The sequence below is a fragment of the Caretta caretta genome, chromosome 11 (assembly GCF_965140235.1).
Source record: "Caretta caretta isolate rCarCar2 chromosome 11, rCarCar1.hap1, whole genome shotgun sequence".
Classification (NCBI taxonomy): Eukaryota; Metazoa; Chordata; order Testudines; family Cheloniidae; genus Caretta; species Caretta caretta.
Window position 1 is genome coordinate 31,945,380 of NC_134216.1, and position 12,474 is coordinate 31,957,853.

The 12,474-nt window shown below is 43.6% G+C and overlaps 1 protein-coding gene across 2 annotated transcripts in view; it reads right to left on the reverse strand.

Annotated features, from left to right (window-relative positions):
• Positions 1-12,474, reverse strand: part of CCDC148 (coiled-coil domain containing 148) — a 174,266-nt gene that overhangs the window by 109,025 nt on the left and 52,767 nt on the right. For both annotated transcript variants that reach the window (XM_075117866.1, XM_075117867.1), the window contains exon 3: positions 10,674-10,795. In XM_075117866.1, the coding sequence (XP_074973967.1) occupies positions 10,674-10,795 (122 nt within the window). The remainder of the gene's footprint in view (positions 1-10,673; positions 10,796-12,474) is intronic.

Sequence of the window (12,474 nt, forward strand, 5' to 3'; positions counted from 1 at the left end):
GTGAAAATGTCCCTGCAATGGTGACTGTCAGAGAGCATTTTCTAGAATTTATTGACATTGATGATATTACAGGAGCTGGTATGACAAATGTGCTTCTTAAAAAGCTGAAAGATACGGGAATTGCGATAGCTGACATGAGAGGTCAGGGCTAAGATAATGGTGCCAACATGAGAAGAAAGAACAGAGGAGTACAGACATGGATCCGAGAGTTAAACCCTCAAGCTTTTTTTGTCCCATGAAGTTCTCATTGAACTTGGTGGTCAGTGATGCAGCATCAGCTTCTAGTAAGGCTGCTGAATTTTTTCATGTAATTCAAAGCATCTATGTATTTTTCTCTCCATCAATTCATCAATGGCAAATTTAGAAGCAACATCTGCGAACATCCTCTCTGACACTGAGACCACTGAGTGCCACAAGATGGGAAAGTCGAGTGGAGGCGATAAAGCCTATCAAACGCCAAATTGGGAAGATAGATGATGCCATAGTTGCCATTATGGAGGATAATGCTAAGATAGGAACTGTTCGTGGGAGAACAGTGGCAAAGGGAAATGGAATCACCAGAAACATACATAACTTCAAATTTCTGTGTGGCTTAGTGTTGTGGCATGACATACTGTTTGAAATAAATGTTGTAAGCAAGAGACTCCAGAGTGTTGACCTTGATATATCTGGAGCAATGGAACAAATGGACAAAGCAAAGTCATACCTACAGTCTTACCGGTCAGATGAGGGATTTCAAAACATTCTGAAGAGTGCACAGAAGTTGGCAGAGGAACTTCACATTGAAGCTATTTTCCCACCCATTCAAGAACACAAGAGTCACTGAAGAAGAAGACATTTTGATTACGAGATAATCCCATAAGAGACCCCAAACAACAGTTCAAAGTTGAATTCTTTAACCAGGTGCTAGATTGTGCAATACAGTCAGTTGAAGAACATTTCATGCAGCTCAAGGAACACAGCAGTATATTTGGGATGTTGTATGATATTCCAAAACTCCTCACTATACCGGAAGAAGACCTACACCAGCAATGTAGGGCACTAGAGACAGTGTTGACACATGATGACATGCACAATATAGATGCAAGTGATTTAGGTGATGATCTGAAAGCCCTTTCAAAATACATTTCAGCAGGATAAACTCCAAAGGCTGTTCTGGTATATATGTGCACAAATAAAATGACCTCCCTCTTTCCAAATGCTTTTGTAGCTCTGCGCATACTTCTAACACTTCCTGTAACAGTTGCCCGTGGAGAACGCAGCTTCTCCAACCTGAAGTTAATAAAAACACATCTACGCTCCACAATGACACAGGAGAGGCTGGTCGGCCTTGCAACCATCACAATGCCAGTGTTTACTATGCAGACAAGAAAAGTTACATTTGCTGTTCAGGAGTTTGAAAGTTAAGTGTTACTTAAAATTTTTGAAAGCATTTTAAGTTGTTAGTTCTCCTTTATTGGGGTAGGTAGCAGAGCAATACCATGAGAGGAGAAGAACAGGAAGAAGGCAGAATTGAGACTTTTCAAAGTTTTGGCCAAAGCAAGGGGGCATGGGGGCGTCATTTGAGCTCCCTGCCTCAGGTGCCAAAATGTTGTGGGCAGGCCCTGGTCTGAAGGGTGAGTGCTGCACCCAGAGGGTCAGGCAGCTAAACAGTAAGACACGCGGGGAGGAGGAGGGGGGGCCAAATAGAAGGTCTGTACCTTGAGAGTGTGCCTATGGACCTTGAGATTGGGGCTTGAAACACCCTAGAGCTTGGATTCCCCTCACAGCAGTCCTAATGGGTGGCCAGGAAGGAGAACTCTCTAGGATCTCTGACAAAGGTGAAGTAAATAAACATGGTGTGTTTTCCATCATCTGTTGGAGGAAGAAGGAAGCTCATTGTGAAGGTGCAGAGCCTGTCGCTGTCAAAAGAAATGTGCTCAGTGGGGATTAGGATATAGTAAGAAGTGTCCCAGAATTTGGCGTTTCCTTGCTTTTAATGATTTGTCCTGGGGAGTGGATGTCAAATTTAACCAACATTCATCCCTTTTAAATAATTTTTTTGTGTATGGAGTTTTCTTGAGGGGCGGGGGGGAGGACTGAATACAGCAAGAGTAGGGAGGTTTGGGATGGAATGGGAGACAAAATTTCCCTCAGCTTCTCTGTGTTGTGGGATATGGAGGAAAAGGAGACAGCAGAGTACAGAGGACCAGGAGAAGCAAATTATAGTGGAAAGGGGGCCTCAGTGTGTCTGTTATTACCCTCTTTAACTCCAGCACAACAGTGCCCACATTCTTGGGACAGGGTCAGCTTGTCAAACAACATATCTGTTCCACTGTTCCAGCCATGGCTGCTCAAAGCAAAGGGCCCTTTGTCAAAATCAGACAACTTTGACAGTCTGATGAGCTACCATCACTGGAGCTTCTATCTCCTTTCCTCTGGGAGCCTCAACCACTTCTCCTCTGACAGACCTAAAGAGGGGAAAAAAGAGACCCCCCTATCAAGTAAGGAAAAGGTACAATGAGCTGAGAGCCAGGAGACCACAAGTTAAACATTCATAGCCCTTAACAAAAATAGCAACATATGGGAACACCTTTTTGAAATTGTGCAGGTTTCAATGTACAGTTTTACTGCCTACTTGGCTGGAAGAGACTTGTGAAAAATGAAATACCAAAAGACATAAGACTAAAATTTAGTTTTAAAGCTTGAATGAGCTCAGCAGAATTCTATCCTACCAGCTCATGAAGAAATAATATCTGACAACTCTTTTGATAAATTATAGCTGTACCATTAAAGGAAACTATACTATAAAGGAGACAAGTATTCCTGCTCTCATTCAATGTCACCTCGTTGGCTCACAACTTCTTTTTGCAAGATTCGTTTCTTTGTCCTGAGGTCCAACACACAGTATCATGAATATCGAAAAACCTGTCAATACTGCATATATTCTGATTAAGGTTTAATAAATAACATCAACAAAAGAGAACTAAAATGCATAAAGCAAAAATAGAACATACCACATAAAAACCTAAGGTTACTTTCCTAAGGGTATGTCTACACTACGAAATTAGGTCGAATTTATAGAAGTTGGTTTTTTAGAAATCGTTTTTGTATATTCGAGTGTGTGTCTCCCCACAGAAAATGCTCTAAGTGCATTAACTCGGTGGAGTGCTTCCACAGTACCGAGGCTAGTGTCAACTTCCGGAGCGTTGCACTGTGGGTAGCTATCCCACAGTTCCCGCAGACTCCGCCGCCCATTGGAATTCTGGGTTGAGATCCCAATGCCTAATGGGGCAAAAACATTGTCGCAGATGGTTCTGGGTACATGTCATCAGGCCCTCTCTCCCTCCCTCCGTGAAAGAAACGCAGACAATCATTTCGCACCCATTTTCCTGGGTTACCTGTGCAGATGCCATACCACGGCAAGCCTGGAGCCCACTCAGCTCACTGTCACCGTACATCTCCTGGGTGCTGGCACATGCGGTATTGCATTGCTACACAGCAGCGACTCATTGCCTTGTGGCATAAGACAGTACAATAGGCCTGATAACCATCATCATCATGTCCTAGGTGCTCTTGGCTGCCTCGGTGAGGTCAGTCAGGAGCACCTGGGCAGACATGGGCGCAGGGACATAAATAGGAGTGACTCAAGCAGGTAATTCTCTTTAGTCCTGCCGGCGGTCATATTGTACCATCTTCTGGCAAGCAGTCAAGAGCAATGAGGATGGCTAGCAGTCCTACTGCACCGTCTGCTGCCAGCCTAAGATGTAAAAGATAGATGGAGGGGATCAAAACAAGAATTAGACCAGATTTGTTTTGTATTTATTTGCTCCCCCCTCCCTCCCTCCTTCCCTCCCTCCGTGAAATCAACGGCTGACAATCGTTTCGGTGAGGTCTGTCAGGGGCATCTTGAAAACTTTAATGGAGATTCAGTCCTGCCTGGAATACCAGAGGGAGGGATAGCTCAGTGGGTTGAGCATTGGCCTGCTAAACCCAGGGCTTTCAGTTCAAACCTTGAGGGGGACATTCTGTGTGACAGTTGTTTTTGTTTCTCCTTGATGTAAAGCCACCCCCTTTGTTGATTTTAATTCCCTGTAAGCCAATCCTGTAAGCCATCTTGTCAGTCGCCCCTCCCTCCGTCAGAGCAATGGCAGACAATCGTTCCACATCTTTTTTCTGTGCAGATGCCATACCACAGCAAGCATGGAGCCCGCTCAGATCACTTTGGCAATTAGGAGCACATCAAACACCAAGAGTATTATCCAGCAGTATATGCAGCACCAGAACCCGGCAAAGCGAAACCGGGCGAGTAAGCGACGTCAGCGTGGTGACGAGAGTGGTGAGGACATGGACACAGACTTCTCTCAAAGCACGGGCCCTGGCAATGTGGGCATCATGGTGCTAATGGGGCAGGTTCATGTGGTGGAACGCCAATTCTTGGCCCAGGAAACAAGCACAGAGTGGTGGGACCACACAGTGTTGCAGATCTGGGACGATTCCCCGTGGCTGCAAAACTTTCGCATGTGTAAGGAACTTTGTGATTTGCTTTCCCTTGCCCTGAAGCACATGAATACCAAGATGAGAGCAGCCCTCGCAGTTCACAAGCGAGTGGCAATAGCCCTGTGGAAGCCTGCAATGCCAGACAGCTACCAGTCAGTCGGGAATCAATTTGGAGTGGGCAAATCTACTGTGGGGGCTGCTGTGATGCAAGTAGCCAACACAATCAAAGATCTGCTGATATCAAGGATAGTGACCCTGGGAAACGTGTAGGTCATAGTGGATAGCTTTGCTGCAATGGGATTCCCTAACTGTGGTGGGGCCATAGACGGAAGCCATATCCCTATCTTGGCACCGGAGCACCAAGTCGTTGAGTACATAAACTGCAAGGGGTACTTTTCAATGGTGCTGCAAGCACTGGTGGATCACAAGGGACGTTTCACCAACATCAACGTGGGATGGGCGGGAAAGGTACATGACACTCACATCTTCAGGAACTCTGGTCGGTTTCAAAAGCTGCAGGAAGGGACTTTATTCCCAGACCAGAAAATAACCGTTGGGGATGTTGAAATCGCTATAGTTACCCTGGGGATCCAGCCTACCCCTGAATGCCATGGCTCATGAAGCCGTACACAGGCAGCCTGGACAGTAGTCGGGAGCTGTTCAACAACTGGCTGAGCAAGTGCAGAATGGTGGTAGAATGTGCATTTGGACATTTAAAAGCGCACTGGCGCAGTTTACTGACTCGCTTAGACCTCAGCAAAACCAATACTCCCATTGTTATTTTGCTTGCTGTGCGCTCCACAATATCTGTGAGAGTAAGGGGGAGACATTTATGGCGGGGTGGGAGGTTGAGGCAAATCGCCTGGCTGCAGGTTACATGCAGCCAGACACCACGGCAGTTAGAAGAGCACAGGAAGACGCGGTGCACATCAGAGAAGCTTTGAAAACCAGTTTCATGACTGGCCAGGCTACGGTGTGAAAGTTCTGTTTGTTTCTCCTTGATGAAACCCCCCGCCCTTTGGTTCACTCTACTTCCCTATAAGCTAACCACCCTCCTTTCCCCCCTTTGATCACGGCTTTCAGAGGCAATAAAATCTTTGCTGCTTCACATTCATGCATTCTTTAGTAATTCATCACACAAATAGGGGGATAACTGCCAAGGTAGCCCGGGTGGGGTGGTGGAGGAGGGAAGGACAAGGCTACACTGCACTTTAAAACTTAAAAACTTTAAAACTTATTGAATGCCAGCCTTCTGTTGCTTGGGCAATCCTCTGGGGTAGAGTGGCTGAGAGGCCAGAGGCCCCCCACCGCGTTCTTGGGCGTCTGGCTGAGGAGGCTATGGAACTTGGGGAGGAGGGCAGTTGGTTACACAGGAGCTGTAGCGGCGGTCTGTGCTCCAGCTGCCTTTCCTGCAGCTCAACCATATGCTGGAGCATATTAGTTTGATCCTCCAGGAGCCTCAGCATTGAATCCTGCCTCCTGTCATCACGCTGCCGCCAACTATCATCTTCAGCCCGCCACCTCTCCTCGTGTTCATGTTGTGCTTTCCTGCACTCTGACATTGTCTGCCTCCACGCATTTGTCTGTTCTCTGTCAGTGTGGGAGGACAGCATGACATCAGAGAACATTTCACTGAGACTGCGCTTTTTTCGCCTTCTAATCTTTGCTAGCCTTTGGGAAGGAGAAGATCCTGTGATCCTTGAAACACATGCAGCTGGTGGAGGAAAAAAAGGGACAGTGGTATTTAAAAAAGACACATTTTATAGAACAATGGGTATACTCTTTCACAGTAAACCTTGCGGTTAACATTACATACATAGTACATGTGCTTTCATTACAAGGTGGCATTTTGCCACGTGGCTAATCCCTCCCGCCTCCCACTACTGCGTGGCTAACAGCGGGGAACATTTCTGTTGAGCCACAGGCAAACAGCCCAGCAGGAACGGGCACCTCTGAATGTCCCCTTAAGAAAAGCACCCTATTTCAACCAGGTGACCAGGAATGATATCACTCTCCTGAGGATAACACAGAGAGATAAAGAACGGATGTTGTTTGAACGCCAGCAAACATACACTGCAATGCTTTGTTCTGCAATGATTCCCGACTACGTGCTAGTGGCCTGGCATGGTAAAGTGTCCTACCATGGTGGACGGAATAAGGCTGTCCTCCCCAGAAACCTTTTGCAAAGGCTTTTGGAGTACATCCAGGAGAGCTTTATGGAGATGTCCCTGGAGGATTTCTGCTCCATCCCCAGACACGGTAACAGACTTTTCCAGTAGCTGTACTGGCCGCGAATGCCAGGGCAAATTAATCATTAAACATGCTTGCTTTGAAACCCTGTATACTATTTAAAAAAGTACACTCACCAGAGGTCCCTTCTCTGCCTGGTGGGTCCAGGAGGCAAACTTGGGTGGGTTTGGGGGGTACTGGCTCCAGGTCCAGGGTGAAAAACAGTTCCTGGCTGTCGGGAAAACCGCTTTCTCCGCTGGCTTGCTGTGAGCTATCTTCCTTGTCCCCAAAACCTGCTTCCGTATCTTCCATTGAAGGAGCCAAAGCACAGGGTTGGGGTAGTGGTGGCTGAACCCCCTAAAATGGCATGCAGCTCATCATAGAAGCGGCATGTTAGGGTTTTGACCCAGAGCGGCCGTTTGCCTCTCAGGTTTTCTGGTAGGCTTGCCTCAGCTCCTTAAGTTTCACGCACCACTGCTTCGGCTCCCTGTTATGGCCTCTGTCCTTCATGCCCTGGGAGTTTTTGACAAAGGTTTTGGCATTTCGAAAACTGGAACTGAGTTCTGATAGCATGGATTCCTCTCCCCATACAGCGATCAGATCCTGTACCTCCCGTTCGGTCCATGCTGGAGCTCTTTTGCGATTCCAGGACTCCATCATGGTCACCTCTCCTGATGAGCTCTGCATGGTCACCTGCAGCTTGCCACACTGGCCAAACATTCAAATTCAAAAGTTTGCAGTTCTTTTCCTGTCTACCTGGCCAGTGCATCTGAGTTGAGAGCGCTGTCCAGAGCGGTCACAATGGAGCACTCTGGGATAGCTCCCGGAGGCCAATACCATCGAATTGTGTCCACAGTACCCCAAATTCGAGCCGGCAAGGCCGATTTAAGCGCTAATCCACTTGTCGGGGTGGAGTAAGGAAATCGATTTTAAGAGCCCTTTAAGTCGAAATAAAGGGCTTCATCGTGTGGACGGGTGCAGGTTTACATCGATTTAACGCTGTTAAATTCAACCTCAACTCCTAGTGTAGACCAGGCCTAAGTAATGCATTACATTTATTAAGTGCTGTTCACTGAAATTCTGAACTGCAATCTACAAGAACTCCTTAATCTTCCAAACAGGACTTTGGGTCTGATCCTGAAATCCTTAGACAAAATTTCCCATTGACTTCTCTGGGAGTTTTCCCCAAAAAAGACCCAAAATCAGGCCTTGCATTTGCCAAACAAGATCCACTCACGTGGGCACGTCCCTCCCACATAGAAGTTGGGAATCAGCTGCTTCTGCACCATGGCATCTCCCCTGCCCTTCCCAAGAACTCAATGGAAGGTCCTCCATGAGACTGGGATTTATGCAGAGTAATGGGTGAGGTTTGGGCAGACAATGAGCAGGCCACATTAGGAGGGATGAAACCCAGGGACATACTGTCCTTCCACTGCACTTGCTGTTATCTGGGAAAAAATAATATAGCCACATTGGATGTTACTGTGGGAGGAGAGGGTGATCATAGTTCATAATGATTTAGTTTTCTTTTGTGCTCTATGTAACGATAGTCCTTGCCCAAACGAAACAATTACAGTGAATGATTGATGTCAGTTTCTTTTGAAATTTGTTAATTTTATTACCTTTATTACCTACCAATAATCAGTGAAAACTGCCATAAACCAAGAACAGCCCTACTTTTACAAGGAACTATAACTTCTTTGTTTTTCTGTACCTGACCTTTATATTTGTGCTGAAGAATCTATTAGCAACTGCAAAGGAAAGAAGGAAGCCATATAGTACGAGCAGCAAATTCTCCTGAATGGCAGCCAGGAGTCTTCCATAGTATCCACATCTCTCCAGGATTAAAAGTCATTTTCTTAAAAGGTTATTTTTTAAAAACATTATGGAGTCTGGTATATTTTCTTTTCCTCAGAGAAAGCAGTTTTTCCTTTTATGCCAAGTTCTTTACAAGCTAAAAATCAAACCAGGTATGTCTGGACACCCTTGATATCTCATGAATCCAAGAATCTCCCTAAATTACTTGAGTACAAAAAAACCCATGCACAATTAACCACAATACAGTGCAAGACAATTTCCATGTCTCAGCAACCTTATGAAACCAAATATAACAATGTTTAAGATTTATTGTGGCTTTCTAGTGATATAATATGGTTTACTTGAAGCTTTGTAGAAAAGACCAAACCACATTTCAAGTAGGTTTGTAAGAAGTGCTTTAGTCGAAGTAGAGGTCTACAGACTCAGCTACATTTTTATCCTCTTTATAAGACGATTCGGACCCATCAACACAAGCCAGAACAAATCATACTGTAGCAACACAGTGGGATTAGAACTTAATTTAGCCACTATTTTTAAACTCAGCTGTCCTTGTAGTCTTTTGGGGCTAATTCACCAAAATGTCCTGAGTTTCCTCTGTAAGATTTTAGGGAATGTTGGGAGAAAGCCAAAATATAGTCTTAATATGCACCTCCAAAATGGGAGAAATGTAGAAATATATAGTGCAGGGCTGAGTGTGGTTCTACTCTGAAAAGTGACTGAAAAAATTGATATCTTGATCAGCAGATCTGCATCCTATGTATTCAGAGCAATAACTTATTTTTGTGAAAAATACATTCCCACTCTAATACAGCTTTGGGAGAATAAAGTACCATTTTTACTAAGTCATTCTTCAGAGTAGAGCTGTACATTAAAACTTTCCTCATCTGTACCTTAATGTAATAGTAACATCAATAATTTAAAGAAAAGTAAAGAAAAGACACAAATGCAGGATACCAACACCTTCTTTATGTTTTTTTGGGGAAAAAACTGCTCTGATATTGATGTCTAGTATTTTTAACTCTTTCTCTCTTTAATGGTTTTTATACTAGCCAGCTTTCCCTGTCTAGAGGCATCTTAAAGCAAGCTATTGCTACTTATTTATACATGAACCTTGTTTAACTGCAGCTAATGCTGTTTTCAAATTGTTAGAAACCACTTACTTGTTAAGTAAAGCATAAATTAACATATAATGAATGTTCAGTTTACAATATTTCTAGTCAGGAAGTCCTTAAAATGTTACACTAGGTCTCTGCCCCCACCCTACATTTTACCTGTATTATATATCCCTCCTCACCATAACATGTGAGTGCCTATTCTGGAATTAGACGCATGCAGGTCATGTCTAACCCTTGCCACTTCTTACACAATGGCATCTCTCATTCCAAAGCTAAAACTCAGGCCCACGTCCTCATTGCAGTAGTTAAGATATGAAGTCACTGCCTCTTTTCTGGCCTTCCAACAAATGCCATCTTGCTCTTAAAACCATTTACAACACTTTTGTAATTCTCATCTACCTGGTTCATCACATTGACTATGTTGTCTCCTTCCCTCTCTTTGCATCTCTCCATGAGCTCCTCCTGTTCCACCACAAATACAGGTACTTCTCCATGAGTTTCTCCTTTTTCACGACAAACACAGGTAATTGTTTTCACTTTTAAGACCTTTCATGATTTGAGTCTACTGAACATTTCTCATTAGATATCAAGCTGTCAACCCTCACCTCTGCTCTGCCAAGGATACCAGCCTTTACTACCCATCAGTCCAACTTTCCTTAATACCCCTTCTTTGCATTTTCTTCCATGCAGACCTTTATGCATGGGGAAACTCCACATAAAAAGAAAATCAGCATATTGTCCTTCTTCCGATTCAGAGTGCTGTGACCACTGTTTATTGCACTAATCATAACAACACACTGTTACCTTTCTCCTCCTCCTTTGCATTTGTTGTCCCTTGTCATATATTAGACTGTAAACTTGTTGGGGCAGGGACCTTCTTTTCATTATACACAAGCAAGGTGCTTAACAATGGGGCCCAGTCCCTGATACAAACCTCTAAGCAGACCACAATACAAATAATAAACTGAAGCAACTAAATGAAGATTATTATACATAAAAAATTAATTCTTCTAGGAATAAAAAACAGCTTACCTTTAATTGTATATTAGCAGACGCTTTTTTCTTTTCTTCAGTAAGTGCATGTAGTTGTTTGTAGTCAACAGGTTTATACTTCTGGCTGAAAAGACCATTTTTCATACGAACAACCAGATTATCTATATTTAACATAAAAAAGTCATTTCAAACTGTATAGAAACATTTTTTAAATGTTGGACACAAAATTAAAGCTTAATTCACAGGATGACAGAGTATTGTACTTAACATATGATTTTGCTACGAAAATATTAGGAAAATAGTTACACATTAAAAGTAATTTGTGTTCAGTGGATCTGATTTTCATTCCACTTTAGTGTCAAATCAGGAGTAACTACTGAAATAAACTGAGCTCTAAACTGGTAAAAATGATATCATAAACAGTTTCACAATTTGTTTATTTTGCAACTATCTTAGTCAATCAATGATATTAGCAATCAACACCAAAAATTAACATAAGGAGCACAGTAGAGTCATGGTTCATGACTACAGTTCCTAAGCTCTACAGGAATGCAGATAAATAAATAATATTCAGTTTAAATAAATAATATTAAATTTAAATTGGGTTTGCTGGAATTTTAGTAAATTCTGATAAAATAATAGAAAAACACAGGCTACAATGTACTTTTAGTATTCCTGGTTCCAAAGAGGATGGATCTAGACTGTTCTCAGTGGTAGCAGATGACAGAACAAGGAGAAATGGTCTCAAGTGGTGAAGCACTGGAATGGGTTACACCTAGGGAGGTGGTCCTTCCCTTTGAGGTTTTTTAAGATCAGGCTTGACAAAGCCCTTGCTGGGATGATTTAGTTGGGGTTTGATCCTACTTTGAGCAGGGGGTTGGACTAGATCATCTCCTGAGGTCCCTTCCAACCCCAAGATTCTATGATAACTACTCAGACATATTTATCATGAACTCTGAATTAAGGAACCAGTATCACTTCTAAGATGTCAGATGAATAGTTCTATTTACATATGAATGGAACGAACTGTAGAAACTCAGTTATTTCAGCTATATATCAGACTGATTTTCCAATACAAGAACAGAAAACATTTTCCACTATATTTAATTCATCATTCTGAATTATGTAGGCTAGGAGAGGAGGGGAATAAACTTACTTTCTTTAAATATACGGGAAGCCATCATAGAATCATAGAATATCAGGGTTAGAAGGGACCTCAGGAGGTCATCTAGTCCAACCCCCTGCTCAAAGCAGGACCAATCCCCAATTAAATCATCCCAGCCAGAGCTTTGTCAAGCCTGACCTTAAAAATGTCTAAGGAAGGAGATTCCACCACCTCCCTAGGTAACCCATTCCAGTGTTTCACCACCCTCCTAGTGAAAAAGTTTTTCCTAATATCCAACTTAAACCTCCCCCACTGCAACTTGAGACCATTACTCCTCGTTCTGTCATCAACTACCACTGAGAACAGTCTAGATCCATCCTCTTTGGAACCCCCTTTCAGGTAGTTGAAACCAGCTTTCAAATCCCCCCTCATTCTTCTCTTCCGCAGACTAAACAATCCCAGTTCCCTCAGCCTCTCCTCATAAGTCATGTGTTCCAGTCCCCTAATCATTTTTGTTGCCCTCCGCTGGACGTTTTCCAATTTTTCCACATCCTTCTTGTAGTGTGGGGCCCCAAACTGGACACAGTACTCCAGATGTGGCCTCACCAATGTCGAATAGAGGGGAATGATCACGTCCCTCGATCTGCTGGCAATGCCCCTACTTATACATCCCAAAATCCCATTGCTCTTCTTGGCAACAAAGGCACACTGTTGACTCATATCCAGCTTCTCGTC